The sequence below is a fragment of the Ixodes scapularis genome, unplaced genomic scaffold, assembly GCF_016920785.2.
Source record: "Ixodes scapularis isolate PalLabHiFi unplaced genomic scaffold, ASM1692078v2 PGA_scaffold1__304_contigs__length_218370807, whole genome shotgun sequence".
NCBI lineage: Eukaryota > Metazoa > Arthropoda > Arachnida > Ixodida > Ixodidae > Ixodes > Ixodes scapularis.
Window position 1 is genome coordinate 106,104,754 of NW_024609846.1, and position 18,356 is coordinate 106,123,109.

The window sequence follows — 18,356 nt, forward strand, 5'->3', positions numbered from 1 at the left end:
CCCACTAATCATTACAACTGGAGATGCCACAAACTTTTTTCAAACCTGGGGGTTCGAGAACGTTTTGAAATGTAAAACTTAATACATAAGAAATTTAATGATTTTCGAACTTTCGAATTTTGGAGCAAATGAAATTCGGTTGTTTCCGAACTCTAGAATTTTTCACGCTATGGAATTCGAGAATTTCTTAACTTTTGGAACTTATACACTAAGAAATTTAACAATTCTCTCACTTAAGAGCTTGCTAAGTTACAGAGTTTGACAAACTTTAGACTTCTGAGCAAAAATTTTATCCAGGTTCACCCCCATAGGTTTGAGGCAACATATAAATAACAAAAAATGTCAATGTGTGAAGTGGAGTGGATCATGCCACAAACACCTAGCTTTTAAAGCGCTGAATGATCCCTTTGGGGTGGCCGCGGCCTCGTACCTCACACCTAATTCTTTTGACTTCCGCACAGAGGCACTCCCGTGCACAATTCCGTAGGTTTGTCTGAGATAACCTGGCGAGCCTACAGACCCCTGATCTGCAGGCTCGAAATTCAATCAAGGTGCTTCGCTGGCGGCATCCTTCATAGCTGTTTTTGAACGAAAGTCCCCCGATTTCTTTCTAGTACAACTGGTCGGTGAAAGTAGCGCACGGAGCGCGATGCTGATGTGCCACAGCGAACGCTGGGTTGGTGCTTACTTCATTATCATTAGTAACCACCTGGTTACTAATGAAGAAGGGAAATTCCAGGCAGCGGCAATATGGCTAACTCGATGACAATCGGTCGTGACCTTAACGTCTGTATAACGAAGGGAGGGGGGGGCTTTAATTTAATCTGATTGCGTTCTACGCAATCTTGACTTTTGTCGGGTGCTGTGACTGTCCAGAGTTTTTATCATCCCACGGGTCATCCCACCAAACACAAATGCTCGAAGCATTTAAGAAATTTTGGGAAGCCTGGATGTGTTTATGTGCCTGCGCTGTCTTGTATATTTAGTTACTCAGCATCCCATTTACGCGACGTTTGGTCGGATTGCTACTATTTGCAAATAAGTAGGAAGTATGTTCACCTGACCGTCTCAGGGCTTTTCGACGACCCGTTCAACCAGTTCAACGCTTGTTTCATAGTTTGGGACAAATAATGAGTAATACAGGTACCGTCAGCACTGACAAGAAAGAAGTGTATGTATGGCATAACAGAAATGTTCAATGTTTTGAGTAAAATTTGCAGCAGATTTTGCATTTTTTTAGATGTATCCATGAAAACTTGTTAGAAACTGCTGAATTTAATCTGTCCCTGTCCGTGAAATTCACACTTCAATCTTAAAATCAAACCTTTTGAACTTTTTTGAAGTGTACCTCGGAAGAAATTCGAAATCTTTGAATTTTTCGATTATTTGTCAAAAAATCGGAAATCTTTGGACTCAAACTTTCAGAAACCTTGACATTTTCGAGTTTTTCGAATTCATATGTTAATGGGGTTCTAAAGTTGCAAACTTTTCAAATTCAAACCTTGTGGAGGTTCGAAATTGTCTAAACTTTTCGAACTCCGACTTCAGGAGGTTCGAAATTTTCTAAACTTTTCGAACTCCAACTTCAGGAGGTTCGAAATTTTCTAAACTTTTCGAACTCCAACTTCAGGAGGTTCGTGGCGTCCTTAATTACAACCGGAGCTCGGCGTTCTGATGATGTCCCCGTGCGCTCTCGTCTCCTCTTCTCCCTCACTTTCTTGGTGCATTGGGAGATGGCTCCACAGGCTAAGCTTTTGGACTCGCTTCTCTGCAGTGGTGGTTGTTGCTAAAAACGTCAAGAGCATTCTAACTTTCCATAGGAACGAAGCTTCATCTTGAAATTTTATGGGGTAAAATGTGCCACTAAATACCTTTGGTGAAGGTTTGAGATCGTCACTTGCAGGTGTCAATTTTTCAAGTTGATCTTGGGGCGAGCCCCTTGGTCCGTAACAGCTTTATTTGCAGTGAAAGGAAACATTGGATAGCTAGTTCTTGAAGGAATGTGTGATGCACGAAGAAAGTGTTGCCCTCTGTTGGCACGGTGAAAGAGCACATTTACCCATAAAATGTTCACATTCATTTTCAGCCCAAGTTCTCCACTGCGCCACTCCTGACGGATGCGGCGATGAACCAGTGGCTCAAGTTCTTCGAGATGAGCGCACCTTTGGTTTGCCTTAGCACCTTTGTGTCCCACGATCCAGTGAGTAATTGCGAAAGCACCCCCACACAAGCATGTTTTGGTTGAAACCACTTGGTTGTCATTAGGACCCAATATTTTGTAGGAAATGTCTCCTGCCTAGCTTTTGACTTCAAGCCTTTGTAAACTTTGCCTTTACTTTAATTGTTTTGTACTTATAAGTAACATATGTAACCATTTGGGGAAAGGCTTGGAAAGGCATTGGTCTTCCTTGACTTTTTTTTCGGTGTCTGGTTTTGCATTATTTACAGGTTCGTTGCTAAATTCCCTGGTTTGTTTGTGAGGAACATCTGGTGTAGGTTACATGAATTTCTCATCAGAAAGATGTTATAATTACGTGCTTTCAAACGGGTGCCTTTAGGATCACTAATGGCAAACTTCACTCGACTACTTCCGCAAGCGACGGAGCAAGCGAGAATTAGGATGGTCCTTTTATGGACGCAGTGGTGCATCGCGCGTGACTACCGTAAAATTCCGAGAGATGCCCCACCCCCGAAAGGTAACCCACTCCTATTTTTGGCTTGATTTGCTATTTCTTTTTAAACACTGATAGATAGCCTACTCCTAGTAATCATAGTGTCAGGATGAATGATTACCATGTTTGCACACATCTAACGTGCACTTTTTTTCCCCAAAATCGGTGCCCAAAACTGCATGCATGTTACAATCGAAACCAAAAACTGAAACTAAAGAAAAATGCCATACTGGGTGTAAGGTGGCTAGCTCCATCACCATCGTGACATTTTTGTTTACATTCGCCATTTTGGTATTCGTATCATGTGCAGTCTCGCATATACACCAACTCATGTTTACAAACAAACCGGAGCGCCCCTAGCGGACGCCACCGGCGCCGCGCATGCGCGGTGGATGGTGGGCAAGAAGCCCGCCGTCGCCCATAAACAAACCATTGAATTGCGTTGTTGTCAGCGTCGGTGGGAGTCCCCGTGCTCCTTTTCGCGTTGGAATTGTTGATTCTACGTCCTCCTAACAATGTCTGACTACTTGAGCGGCTTCAGCAAAACTATCGAGGCAAAACTTTGCGTGAATAATGTGACGCGCGGCGATTCATTTCACGTGGACGCCGCAGAATGGGCGCTAGAGCCTGACTCCCACGATGAGATTCTGCTCGCTATTTTCAGTCGCGACGTCGCTCGGACTACAAAAGCGTGGACCGTAGCTGAGATGGTGGACATCGGTACTGAAAACCGCAAGTAGAATCGGGCATTACAAGTCGGTGATGGCCACTGGTAACAATGATCAACAACTTCTTGTATCTGTTTACACTTAGCCGACTTACCCCAACCAACCTTCAAGTGTGTTTAGAGGCCGGCACTTAGTTCTTATCGCAATTACCGGGTCAACGTTTGGTTTACGGGTCGCTGTCGTTTGAACGAGCTGACGACAAAAAGCAGCCAAGTTTGAAAGAGCAGGCGACAGTTCGAACGCACGCGCAATGGGGTACGGGCAAGAAGCACCGCGTCCCGCGTCAACAAACCATTCGAATGTCACGTTGTAGGCGTCTGTGTGAGTCTGCATACTCTTTTTCGCGTTGGAGTTGTCGATTCTACATCCTCATCGCAATGTCTTACCACTTGAATCGCCTGAGCGAAATTATCAAGGCTTGTTACGCCGCTAAACTTTCCATAAATAATTTGACGTGCGGCGATTCATTCGCATGAACGCTGTAGAAATGGACGCCAAAACCATGAAGAGATTCTTGTAGCTATTTTCGGTCGCGACGTCGCTCGTGCTGCAAAAGTGTAAAAGGTAGCGGCGATGATCGACGTCGATACTGAAAATCGGAAGCGGGAACAGACCAAGCGTAACAAGTAGGCGATGGCCACCGGTACCAACAATTAACATCTTGTATCTACTGTTTACACCGAGCCTACTTAAGCCTTTTGAGGCCTGCAATTACTTCTTATTGCAATCACCGGGTCAAAGTTTGGTCTACGGGCCGCTTTTGTTTGAACGAGCAGACGACAAAAAGCAGACAACTTTGAAAGAGCAGACGAAAGTTCGAACGATCAGGCGGCCGTGTGAATTTGAAGACGCACTGAACCCGTGGGTGGTCCGGACAACTTGAGGGTTTTCTCTCGTTCATGTTAGAACAAAGCAAATACATCTGGCGATCACAAATTGTCGCCCGCACACGCAATCGTAGTTCGACAGCGTCTGGTTTGCCCTTTTCACGGCTACTATCCACGTTCTCGGACGAACGGAGAGTGCAAAAACACATGAAAACTGATCTTCAAACCTTTCCAGACTGTCTTGGTAAAGCCCCCATTGCAGCATTTTGACGAGAAGACAGGTTTTTTGTCTCGTATCTTCGAAAGGAACACAGGAATGCATGTCTGGCACGGAGACTTCTGCCCACCGCGCCAGACCGGAAGTGCGTCCGGCGCGCCACCACCGCGGCGTGACGTAGGAGAGTTGAGTTGGTGTATACGGACTCGTGTCCGCCATTTTAAAATGGAAAAAGAAAACAAAAATACACTGAGAGGTTTTATTTGAACGAAAGGCCGTCACGCTGGCGGGAAAGATAACAGACGAGCAGCACTGCGGGACCTCGCAATCCCAGTGACCCGATGAGCTCGCAAAGTGTTTTTTGGAAGATGACCCTCCCAAACGCGACGGTCGCGTACTTGAACATGCGCAAGAAGCGCAGAACGTAAAACGCTTCAGACGGAAGCAAGTATTACCTCTGTGTACAGCGAAGAACCATCGACTAGTGCACTGCATTTATTTTTGTTTTGGCGTTCGTTTCATAAATTCCATTCTATCAGGTATCCGTTCAGTCTTCATTATTTTACCTGTACGGTAGAATCGGCCACAATTTACTTTTTGAATATATCTGAAAGCTAAATCGCCCTGCGTGGTAGAATCGGGGGAGCGTTAGAATAGTGCAAACACGGTACCTCGGCATAAATGCGTCTAGTTACCTATGGTGGGTTATAAGCGAGCATTGCTGACTGGGAAGTAGTCATCTTAGCTTGATTGCCACTTGCCACAATAACATCTTTGACAGAGACACATAATTGAAAAATGTCATTTTTTCATTTTTTCGGGATTGCACGCCGAAAGTAAGCCCATTCCCAATTTTCACCCAATTTTTTTTTCGATTTTAGGTGGGCTATCTTTTGGGATATTACGGTAGCCAATGGCGTGCCGCTATGGCGATCGCTTCTGTTTGTTTTATTTTTGCGTTTTTCTGCATTTTGTGAATTTTTTGTGTCAAACTGTTGTGGTATTTGGACTCGGCAGACAAAAACGCGTCAGAATCAACCTTTAACTCGCTTTTCTAAAAGCTCTCCAGCTTCCCTTTAGCCACTCTATCCTGTCTCTAGATTAGACCGATTAATAAATATACCGATGGATCGAGGATTTTAATTTTCAAATACTGTCGTGAATGGTTATATCGAAGTCGATTATAACGACATGGCGGCTATAGTGAAACGATCGCGATTTCCCATTTCCGTTTGCACTTTTTCAATGTACTATTTGTGTCTGTTTTAAGCGAAGGAAAAAGACCGGCTTCCGCTGTTATTGCGAAGAAAGATGTTCTAATAATTTAAAAAAGAATCAAATTTGTAAAGTTCATGAAGTCGCAGACCGCCACACTTTGCTGCTGCGGCTGAGCAGCCACCTGGACCGGGCCGCAGGCTTGCCCTACAAAGGCTGGCAGCGGCACGCTCTGCATCGTTGTCTGCTCCTTGCTCCTTATCTGAAAAGTGGCTCTTCTGCATCATGCGCGGCAAAGCCATTGTGGTGTGCCAATAAGGGCGTATGGAGCACTATTGACAAGATACTGATAGAGGCATAGAATTGTTATAATGTACGCTAGAGGTTCAAGTAACACTAGTGTCTATGGGACTGCCGGGACGCAAATTGAAGCAGGCAGCAACCAGTTTACTTTTGCAATGCTGTTGTGCATTCGTATGGGAAACGCGCGTGCATTTTCTCTCTTCGCTGGAAAATAACACAAATAACTTGTTATTTGGGTTGTATTGAATAGTATGTACCATTATTAACACTGTAAAAGTGTTACCGTATTTACTCGCAGAATGAACGCACTTTTTTTCCGAAAAATCGATGCAAAGTTAGGGGGGGCGTTCATTACACGAAGTAAAAGTTTGTGTCCGTATTTACTCGCATAATGAACGCACTTTTTTTCCGAAAAATCCTGAAAAATCGAAGTAACTTCTTATCTCTTTGCACGCCGCGCTCGACCCCCTAACCAAACTAAACTGTGCAAAAAAAAACAAAAAATCTTTTCTTTTTCTCTTAGTTCCTTGTTTTTTTTATTTTTGCCGCCTTTCGCAAGCTGTTTTGTTTGCTTAGGCGTTGCTTAGGCGGAGGCTCTCCGCTTATCTTTCTATCTCCTTGAGCGCGGCGCGCGACCCCCCCCCCCCCCCCCCGTAACCAAACTGCGCTGTGCAAAAAAAAAAAAAAAAAAGGAGAAAAAAAAAAGCTCCTCTTTTTCTTCTGTTTTTTCTCAGTTCCATGTTTTTTTTGTTTTTTTTTTTCTTTTTGCCGCCTTTCGCAAGCTGTTTCGTTTGCTTAGAGGGCTTCTCCGCTTCTCTTTCTTACCTCCTTGCGCGCGGCGGCGCGCGAACCCAAAATCCAGACTGCGCTGTGCAAAAAAAAAAAAAAAAAAAAAAAAAGAAGCTCTTCCGCATGTTTTTTTTTCTTGCTTCCCTTGGATCTTTGCGATTGTTTTTTAACGCCTTTTGCAAGGCGTTTTGTTCGCCCACGCTGCCTATGCATTCGCTACCTTGCTGTACCAGGGTAGAAAAGTGCGTTAATTTCGCGCGCGTGGGGGGAGAGGGTCAAAATTTTGGCGTCTGGGTTCAAAGTGCGTTTATTACGCGAGTGAAAAAAAAAAAAAGTCGAAATTTTGAGAGCCGACTTCGGGGGTGCGTTCATTACGCGAGTGCGTTCATTGTGCAAGTAAATACGGTATTGCTTTAGTTAAAGCATTTTTCTTTACGAGTGAACAATATTAAACTTCACTATATTTCAGGCCCAAACCTCTGCTCCATAGCAGGTATGTCAGAATGAGTGACGATCCTAAGCAAAATAGCAATTGAAAGGAATGTAGAGTGTGTTCAAGGTCTGCCAGCCTTCTGGTGGTGCCTATATAGTATTGCTAATGTCCTATGTCGGGCAGCTAGCTTTTATTGGGTACCTGTTCTCGGGCTTCTCCCTATATTCAAAAATTTTGAGTGTCTTCGCACATATTCACAGTTAGGAAAATGAAGCAGTACGTATTTATTGCAAATCGGACTATATTACGTGACCTTCAATTTATTTTAGTCATCCACATCAGGGGTGGCCAAGCTGCGGCTCTTTGCGCGTTGAAGTGCGGCTCGCAGCTCCCTCCCGTTCCCTCCTCCCCCCCTCCCCCCTCCTGCCTCCCCTGCCTCCCCCACCTCCCCCCGGTCACACGAGCACTTCCCCAAAAAAAGAAATGGAATGCATTTTAAAACGAAAGACAGGTTGCGGTTTGGTAGTATTGTGTTACTGTTACCGTACGTACAGCTGGACTGCTTTTGAATCGGATAGATGGAAAGTAGTTTGAGTTTCGTTTATTGCTCTGGACAAAAGTCCCCCCCCCCCCCCCCCCCCCCCCCCGGCTCTTGGAAGTTTCGTAGTTTTGTTTTTGGCTCTTAAACCGGGTCAGCCTGGCCACCCCTGGTCTACAAGCAGAAGTTATAGATTCAGTGTTACTGCATAGTTCTTGCCGTCTCTCTCGGTTTTCCACATGTTTTTCATTTTTTTGGTGCTGAATTTGCTTGTTTTCATTTTGTTTTTCTCCGGTGCATTGTGAAGACATGTGTTTTACATGTGGTTGATAACATTTAGATCGGCTTGTCAGGATTTATTGTTTTGTAATGTTACGTAGAAGCCTCGTGAGAGTGCATTTTTAGTTTACTGTTGCGTTTTACTCAATATATTTTGTAATTACCCTTATGTAATAAACCTGAATGGGTTTTTGAGGTATTGTGAAGAGATATATAAATAAACAAATACCTCCCATGCTGGAAAGCGCTGACGCCATGTTTGTGCTCACAGTGTCTGACAGTGCACGTAAATACAGTCGCCGACCGATTATTCGGACTTCGCTGGGACCGAAAAAACGTCCTAATAATAGAGCAGTCCGAAAAATGAGCAGATTGAAAAACTTGCCTTTATTACTTCCAAGTGGGCTTAAAAAAGCCGTAAATAGTGCCTTGGTTCAGGTTACGCCTGCGTGCCTTGTTTTAGGTTACGCCTCCGTTTCCGTTCGACAGCTTTCTGTTAGCTTGAGAATCGCTGCCTTCTTTTCTAGCATTATGGTCGAGTGGCAGAAGAACAAATGGGGCCATGACGTCCAAGCCAGCGTTGTGCGAACGAGATCAGAGGCGCAAATCCACGAGCGCAAAATGGCGACTGGCGACGCGAAGGAACGAAAAACAAAGCAAAATGATAATGATGATGATGATGACGTGCAGCTAAATGGGGAAAAAAAGGGCTAGCATAGCGTCACCTAGCGGTAGGACTCAGGAGTGCTCAAGTAGCGCTGCCAAACCAAGCCAATCCATTGGCAGCTAACATAGAATTCGAAATGGCCGCTTCTCGATGGTGTTTTCTGCTGATCGCTCGCAACGATTTTTTCCGAATAATCAAACTTTCGGACTTCAAGCTGTCCGAAACATTGGTCGTGAATATACACTATTTCTCTGGGGTAAGTCACGGTTCTGCCTTTAGGTCCTAAATATAGAACAAGTCCGAATTATCGGAGTCCGAAAAAACGGTTGTCGACTGTACATGTATGAAGCCGTTTTAGCACAGTTTTTGATGCCATGTATACGAAATAAAAACACCGTAACTGACCAATTATTTAGTCTGCGTGAGTGAGAAATGTTAAAATCTACCTAGTACAAATAAATTATTTGTGATATTTGCTCTTATAATCAAGCGCAGGGAGAAAATGCACTTGCTTTTTACTGTAGAAATGCATTACAAGAAGTCAATTTCCGACTGGTTGCTGTCTGCTTCACATTGTCACAGCACACTAGCACCTGAACCTCTAGCATACATTATAATAACTCTATGAATAAAGACGACGTAGAGAGCCTAGATTTAAGAGAGGGAGCAACTCCAACGATGGAGAGCATTTATAATTTAATGGCAGACGAGAGGCGGACACGTTTGCAGACGTTGAACGCTTTTGACTCCTTGCAGGCTGCAGCTCGTTATGCAAGCGCGGCCCACAAACCTTGTGACCCTATCAAGCAGTTTCCCCCTCGCTTAAATCTGTGCTCTCCATATAATATTGACGACACACAAGCTTGAGAGCGAACTCGGTGCCGTGCACGCTTCTTTGTTTGCTTCGTGTTCCGTGTCGGCGTTGCTAGTTGGTGGGGGTCGCTCTCTGCATGAAAGTCTAGCTTCGCTCCAGTACCATTCGGTGACTCATCGCCACTCAACGATGGCAAGTCCCGGCTCCACTGGTACCATGACGGGGAAAACGAAGGCAATCTCCTTGAAACAAAGGCGTGCTGCCATCCCTGACAAAGTGTGCATAAATGTAAAGAATGTCGTCTACTGCCGCATCCTCTGCGGCGGCCATTGCAGCTGCCGACACGGTCCGTATGTAGATCACAGGACCTTCTTTTGATTGGAGCCTCTCGAAGTTGGAGAAAAGCGGCTCTGATCTTACAGAAAGCGCATGCAGGGAAACCTCAGCTGCTTTCTGCAGGCATGATAAACATCTACCCGTAACAACCCGTGCAACCTTTTTTCTTTTTTTTGGCCGTGTTATTTTTATGGAGTTTAGATATAACGAGGAAACGGATAGAGCGAAGTGAAATCAGATTCCCGTTGACTTCAATAAAACCAGTCTCGACTGTAGTTTAGAATAACACATGATTTAATATTTGCTGCGAGGTGAACTGTGATATTCATACTTTTCTAAGTGTTGATTGCAGCGGGTTAGTCCCGTTGAGTATGCTTCTCACCGAGCATCTGTGCTCTGCGGGGAAGCATTATCCGCAAAGTCGGCGAGCTCCGCGGGTATTGCTTCCCCGCAGTGCACAAGTGCTCGGTGAGAATCGCACCCAACGGGGCTCACCCGCCGCGATTATACGAGAGTGTATGTAGGGTTCTGTGCTTTCAAATAAATCTGATAAACTAAAAAAAAAAAAAAAATGTTCACCGGTAAAATTTTTAGCAACTTTGATTTATCCACAAAGCTCTAAATTTGGAAGTCACAATAACAAACTAAAATGCAAAAAAAAAAAAAAAGGTATTTTTGCTAATAAAGTTTGTCAGAGCACAGGACTAGTGGTTCCGAATAAGGACCAATTCAGTTTTGTTTTTTATTTTTTATCTTGGACTATTGACGAAGGGCATTTTCCGTTTACATCATCAAGGTTTGTTCAGTTCAATCAGCCAATGTACTTCTGAACCACGATAGAAGGCAATCTTCCGGTTTCCAGTTTGAACCATACTATTTGTGCATCTTAGATGGAGGAGGGGTTGTGTTTTTTCACAGTAAAAGTGTGAACCTGTCGATTTTATAGGACGGGGAGGGCAGGCTGAAGGTTTTATGCATGTTTGGCTATTTCAAAGTACCGACATCTGTTAAAGTAAATCATTCTTTGAAGATTTGTCGTGGGACAGTTAGTTTGTCAATCGCAAGGACACCAATGCCAAGTGCAGCTACAGGAATATTTTTCGATACTGGTTATTTCCTTTATTAATTTAGTGTATGTTCTTGTCCAAACATTTTTAACTTCTGTTTTGAAAAAAGATAAGAACGGAATGAAATTAACCACAGAATTTTCGAGAATCGGGGAGCTCACAAAACTCCGATAGACCCCAAACCTCCAGTGGCGAAAAATAAGCTGCATTAAACACCCTTTGAATTTCACAAACAATAAACTCTAAAAACATGGAATTTTAAGTATATGCTACCCAGCAATACCTTGGCACCCAGCATTCACCATTCGTGCTTGTTTCTTTTTTTTCCTTTGAAATAGAAGAAAGAATATTTGCATATAGTCGAATCTCGTTAATTCAAACTCTCTTAATTTAAACTTGCGGATAATTCAAAGTAACATGCAGGTCCCATCCTATGCATCTCTGTGGGAGGGAGCTCCTGGTAATTCAAACTTTGCGTTATTCAAACAAATTTTTGGTCCCGCTTGAGTATGAATTAACGAGATTCGACTGTATAGTGAGCAGATTTATAAGCACCTTCGATTTGGATAGCTGCAAAAAATCTATCATTTATGCATTTCAGTTTATATAGTTATATAAAAATTAACCGAGCTTAGAAGTGGACAAGTGGAAAAATGAGAACGACCTTCACGAGTTCAGCCAAATATTTGTTTACGCACGGTCCAAAGTATTGAAAGGCTTTGAGGAGCTGATCGATATTCGATTCGAAACATTACACCAAAACCTCTTTTCGCTTCGAATTCAAAGTCGATCCACAATTCGCACGTGACTAAAAACTTTTCATCGCTGCAAGAACCCGACACCTTGCATAGACCTTTGAATGCGTTTGAGTCGGTCGTCCGTCCGTTAGCACCGGCGGCGGTCTAACCCCGCCTCGTTTCGTCGCAGGGCTGGGACCTGCGCATTGAGCACACACACTGCTTCAGCGACCACAAGCAGGGGGGCCACTACCACTACGACACAACGCCGGACGAAGTGGAGTACCTGGGCTACTTCAACGTGGCCGAGTGGCTGTACCGCATCGACGCCCCCGTTTCCACCCACAAGATTGGCCGTGACTGAGGTGGACGGGGCGCAGGGGCAGCTAACATGACGATTGCCTCGCGCACTGCCTCTTTTGCGTTAGGCTTGCCCAAACTTTGGTCTTCCTCACGGGCGGCATTCCCGCAGTTTCGAGAGCCACGTTCGATGCGTGGGCGGGTTGGGACTGCCAATGTACCGGCTGAAAAGGTGTTTTGGGCACTGCGCCGCTAGGGTCAATCTTGCCTCGACGACTGCACTACGATGGTCAATCCACTCGTCATATGGCACTCGCTTTTTATGGAGTGCGTCGTACGGAGTAATTTGTGCGCATACTAGAAGCAGCTGTACAGTCGAGCCCGGTTATATCATGTTCGGGTATTTCAAATTATTGTTTATATCAAACGGTCCGAACATCTCCTTGAAAATAGCATGATTTACTATAGGAGACGTGTCTTTTTGTATCCAACTGCCATGCCGGGGACACTCGATGTAGTGAACGAAGCCCGGCCGCCCGTTGCTTTTCCCGCAATCCGATTGCTCCGGTGGCGAGCAGATTGCTTGCGTTGCGTGGCTGGGAGACTGCCTAGCCAGCATACAGGTGGTAAGAGGAAACGCAGCAAAAGAGCAGTTGTAGAAAAAAAGAAACAATGAACCATAAAAAAAAAAAAAAAAATGGAGGATAACAGAAACGAGGGGAAGGGCACGCGCGTGCGTAGCGAGAGCGGGGAGTGCTTGCTGTCGGAACAGTAGCCTGAGCCCTTTCCCCAAACACTGCTGATGCTGTGCGACTCCCTAGCCCCAAAGTAAAATGAGCAAAAAAAAAATTGATTTGGTAAGCCGAGTGTGTTGACAACAACGGTTGTGCAATCACACTTTGAACCCATTATCTTTGTTTATTTTTTTTATTTTGCTGTTATGCTTGTTTGCGGTCTCTGCCAACTATGCTGTACTGTGTTTAGTCGCTCTTGGATGCTCTATTTGGCAGGCTTCCGTTTGTCGCTACCTTCGGTATTAGCAGAGCCGCCAGGAAATTTCAACTCAAGCTTAATGTAACATTCTTTTGTATATCAAATTATTGATATATCAAACTATATTACGATCCCCTTTAAATTCAATATATCTGGGTTCGACTGTACTAAGCTGTTTTGTATGATAAATGAAAGTGTGCTTCAAGTTGAGAATACAAAGCAACGTTTGCAATGGGGGGCCTTTTCTTAGATTGAATTATAATAATGGCGAGATTCTCGTCTTTGCCGCCTATTTTTGATACTTTTGAGCGCGAGCAAATAGCAGTTACACTGACTTTCCCGTACCCTTTTCTTTCTCATGTATTTTATAACTTTTCGAAAACCACAAAGATGTTTTTGTTCTGTTCCTAACGTATTGCGAAGGTATACTACAAACATATCGCAAAAACCATAATAACTTTAGCTCATTGGGGGTTAAAGTTATGGAGACAATGTCAAGGGTGGTTGGTGTTTGAATTGAACAATTGTTTCATTGCCTAGGTGCTCAGCTTTGCTCTGGCCACCTGTCCAGGAGGTCGGGGTATTTCTCAAGACCTGTGAAGTATCTGAAGTTTTTTTCTTACCGAGAATGCAGCATCTGAAAGGCGCACTGCAACATCTGTTGTTTCTTTTGAAGTTGTATTATTTAAGTACAAAGGGCCTCCAGAGGCTGCATCTTGCTCCTGATGCATAGAAAGTTGCAGAAAGTGATGCAGGGATATTTATTACCTCGGTGTAATTGGTTTTGTCTGCAATATGAGCATGTGAAGTTATGACAACCATAGGGCAAATGAAAAAAAAGATATACCATAATATAGCCGATTGCGAACACTATTTCTTTTCGTCATAAACTAAAAGATAACTTTTATGCCATTTGGCTCTCTTGTAGCTCATTATGCAGAATCCTTTTATGTTCACTAGTTTGAATTCTCTGACATGTTTCATTTGTAATGGCATTTCATAGGAGCTAGGTTTTTGACATTAGCTGTAACCTAATGTTTTATCATGTGCTGAGGACAACACTAACTGGCAAACATGCTCTGGTGAGTGCAAAGACTCCAGTATGATGCCAGTTTGAGAGTGAATTCTGCATTGAGTGTGGGCTGTCCTTCTCCGGTCAGCTCTGTCGTGATAAAGATCTACAGCCCATTCGTTTCCGGTTCCCTCCGTTGCCTTCATGTGGGGATATCGGAGGTCCGACCTGTTGAAAGGCTGTCATCTCTAAATTATGTGTTTCTAATGAGTTTTCCATACAGTCGTAGAAGGAGCTTTGTCGTCAGAAGCCGTCCTCTCGTGTTGTCTCTTGACAAAGCCGGTCAGTGGTATACAAAGGCTTTTCTTTATTTTTTCTGGTTTTTTGTTGCATTTTTGTGCGAGTTATCGGATCAAAGAAAGATTCCGACTCTACCTGCAGTTTGGGGAGTCGGGACACAACGATATATGTGTGCGCTCAATTTTTTACACAAATGCCAATTCGCACCTTGTGAACCAGAAATCTGGGAGTAGTGTTCTAGATTGTCGTGCAAGTTTTTATACGTGCGGTGTTTTTTGTGCATTCACTACACCAGTTCTTGTGAGGCGTAGTAGTAGGAAAGAAAATGAACTGGGGCTGATTTTGAGTGAGAGTCTCAATCGTTTTTGAACAGACAGAGAAATGGGGCCATGTTCCTGTCACGTCATGCTCTCTACTTGGTGATCTCGTCAAGGATACAGGTGTTAAAAATTAATACTTTTGAATATACTCCTTACCGCTCACATTTTTTTCTTTAATTTCCATCTCAATATTGTGGACATGAAGTATTAGTATGACTTTGTTTTAGGTCATGCTAACCTTTATAGGGGCCCAGAAGCACGGAGGTGGCATTGCACTGTGCCTATATGTGTAGGTTACTTGGGGACCACATGTAATCCAGATTGCACAGAGTCGTTAGTCACTGCATCAAACGGCACTCGCTAGCGAGACCGGTGAAGCCGCCGTCTAGACGCCAATGTTTCACGTTTTGCTTAAATATTGTGCATCTTTTTCATTTTTTTACACATTCACTGTTCTAAAGTGATACCACTGTTGGAAGTGAGGTGTGAGCCTGCAATATATACTACACACTCTATACTTTGAGTCTTGTTGGGAAGAGGAATCTGACAAGGCGAGTACAATGGCGAATTCTCCTCGAGCTATCGAAACAAGTGCACTTGTCAAAGTTGAACATTTTGTGAAAAAATAAACTGTACTATATCTTGTTAAAAAGAAAAGAAAGAAAAAATGGTGGTCAGTGTTTTTTTTCTTACCACTACACCATCCTTTGAACAATGTTTGTCAGTCCTGAGAAGTTCGCAGTCTCAAATGTTGACTGAAATTAATATGGACAAACTAAGAGATTTATGTTTGATATGAGCACTCAATGTTTCAGCGAAGACTTAAAAAAATTCTACCTACAGTGAAACCCGTTCAGAACGAACCCAGGTACAACGAATTATTGTTGATATCGAACTCGCGGAAAATTTAAATAAAAATGCATGTAAAAAGTACTTTTTATAACGAACAACATATTGACTATATTGAACTTTTTCCCCCCGGGAAGGCTTCCAAAAACGTGCCAACAATCGCCTTCTAGCCTGTCACTTCCCCTCCACAAGAAAAAAAAAATCTAGGGAAGAAAGCAAATTCTAAAAGCTCAAGCCGCAAACGAAGTTGACAAAGAGAAGCGGTTAAGACTAGGAGAAAGTTAAAAAAAAAAACTGCACGCACTCAAAGAAAAAAAAAACTTCATCCTAAAGTGGTTGCCTACGAAGGGAAGTGATTTGGAGGGAAAGATAAGCTAAAAACAAAAACTGCAAGCATGCAACAAAAAAAAAAACATTCCAGCGCTTTGCTACGAGGTGTAAGAGAAGAGATGAGAGAGAAAAAGAAGCTCTCGTCTTACAACGAACACATCGTGGAAGTTCGTTGTAAACGGTTTTTGCTATATCGAACTGATTGGAGCGTTTCCTGCTGTTCGTTATAAACGGGTTTGACTGTATAATGTGGTTGAGGAAAATAGAACTATTTTTGGGAACAATTAAACTGCCAGCCACGGAAGATGTAAGGTATTGCAGGAAACACATTAATTGGCTAAACAAATAAAGGGGAGCTCCGGCAAAATATTGGTGAACATTGATATTTATAAAATTTCCACCTGTAAGTATGTCTACAAAATATTTAATAAAAAAATTAATTTTTTTTCGGGGAAAATTAAATATGAGGTTTACATGTACACCCCTGAATCATTTACTGCTGCTTTACTGATGGGCAGGGGCACTCATGACGCCAAATGTATCCGAGAGCAGTCGATGCACCTTACTTCGTGGCGTTGTGCGTTGTAGTCGTAGTGATGGTGAGCGTTCGCGGTTTTGCAAATTGCATTTAGTTCAGGCTGTTTGCAGCATGCGATGGAGGGTGGGGGAAAATTGGTGATTAACTGTGGGGTGCAATAACACCACAAGGAAATGCAGCAGAGTGACATCTTATGCAAAGAGCAAGTCATCTGCTTCTTGCGCAGGGGTTGCGGTGATGTCAGAACAATGCCGAGTTCTGACTGACTTTGATTAGAAGGTGCTGGATGCCTTGAGGTCTGCCTACTATTTTTTTCAATCGGCCAATAAGGGCTCGGCGTTCTGACATCATTGCGACCCCTGTGCAAGAAGCAGACCAACTTGTGCTTCGCAATGGTTTCCGATCAAGAAGTTTCTACGACAAAAGTGGGTCCGAGCACCCCGACGTGGATGCTGGCTCTTGCCGTTCACGTCGTGCTAGAAAATGGTTCTCGTCTTGCTAGCAAGTGAAACCTTCCATGCCATTCTGCTTCAAAGCGCCATCTGGGTCCACATGTCGGCAGATCATGAATGCAGCCCCCATGGGAGCTCCCCTCGGAGGCGATGCCGGCGAATCGAATACGAACTGCGAATTGTATGAAATCTTGTGCTGAAAACCTTAAAACATTTGCTGATCATTGCTTGAGACAAGCTTGATGAATTGTAGTCAATTATTTCCCATGGACGATTGGGACAGCATTTGACTGCTTCTGATGCTGGACAAAACAGGCTAAAGCTGTCCATCCATGTGCGAACCAGTAAAGTTGCAGGTTGTTTTGTTTATATTTTCTACAAGTAAAAACTGCGTTAAAATCATTTTTAGGAAATTTAGGCAGAAGGCTGGCGATGCAAATATACTGATTATATTCTTATAATTTTGCATTTTTTTTCGTCGCTTGAACCCTCAAACCCTCGTACAGAAGGCACAGAAGCACTTATACAGCAGTAGTAGAGAGAGAAAAAAATCCTGGAGGGTAGGAAGAAGAGGAGGCACCCTTACTAGGAAAACTCGGGAAACTGCCATAGAGCCTGCCTTGAAAAAGTGACTCCGATCTCTACCCGAGAAACAAACTAAAGTCGATTGCAATACCGCCATTTCTCCTGCAGCGGCCACTTTGGGAACTGCGTGGCTGTACGTATTGGTTCAGGTGGAGTTGCACAAGGGCGGGTGGTGCCATCTCGCAGTGCCATTTCACAGTAGCTATATAAATCAATTCTTTCATGTTTTGACTTGTCGCTAAAGGTCAGCACTGTTATTGTATCCAGTCTGGTTTCGGTGGATGCAAGCGGTTCGGGTTTTAAGGGCGAGTTTCTCAACAGTGTTTTAGTAATGTTGAGAGGAGGCGACATATTGGCTCACGCCAGCCAAATCAGAAAATCCCGAGTGAAACCGGAATTGGAGGCAGCGGTCGGTGGGAATGCCCCCAGCGGTGACCAAAAAAGCTGTTGGTGCCAAATCAACTGTCCTTTCCGTCCAATAGCATCTTTTGGTTTTGGTCATTGTTAGGAGCGTGTCCCTCCAAACCGAAAGTCTCCCCCAGCTTCACCTCTGGCGGCGTCGTGTCACCTCCAGAAGTGCCATGAGCTTCCTAGCTCTATGCAAAAAAATATGATGTCCCCCCAAAAAATGTTTTCACCGCGAAAACAAACTATGAATTGCTGAACCTTCATACTCCGCTTAAATTGAGGTAGCGCTAGAGGTCCGAACCAGGCAAAGCCTGATATTGGGAGAGTTTGGCAAGTGGGTGTGGTGACAAAGGCGCCGAAGAGGAGAAAAGTGAAGGAAAGGGATGAGAGCGTCGAAGGAGCGAGAGAGAAAGAAGTAGCAAAGAGAAGAAGACTGCCATTTTGACGCAACGCTGCTGGTGCAGAACACTGTTGAGGCTATGCGTTGTCTGCTACGAGCTTTCTTTTTTGCCTGAATCAAAATTTGCGTTCAAACGTGGAGAAACTTAATTCAGTAGCTTTTTAAGCCACCAAGGAATAACACTATATCATTTTCTTGCCAGAGCCTGCCAAATAAAAGTAAAGAACCGAAATTTGGATGTCGAACC

General features: G+C 43.8%; 1 protein-coding gene across 4 annotated transcripts in view; it reads left to right on the top strand.

The window, feature by feature from the left end:
* Positions 1–15,204, top strand: part of LOC8036190 (ester hydrolase C11orf54 homolog) — a 34,488-nt gene extending 19,284 nt beyond the window's left edge. For all 4 annotated transcript variants that reach the window (XM_029973958.4, XM_040223354.3, XM_029973957.4 and 1 more), the window contains 2 exons: positions 2,087–2,200; positions 11,813–15,204. In XM_029973958.4, the coding sequence (XP_029829818.2) occupies positions 2,087–2,200; positions 11,813–11,986 (288 nt within the window). In that variant the 3' untranslated portion in view covers positions 11,987–15,204. The remainder of the gene's footprint in view (positions 1–2,086; positions 2,201–11,812) is intronic.
* The last annotated feature ends 3,152 nt before the right edge of the window (positions 15,205–18,356 follow it).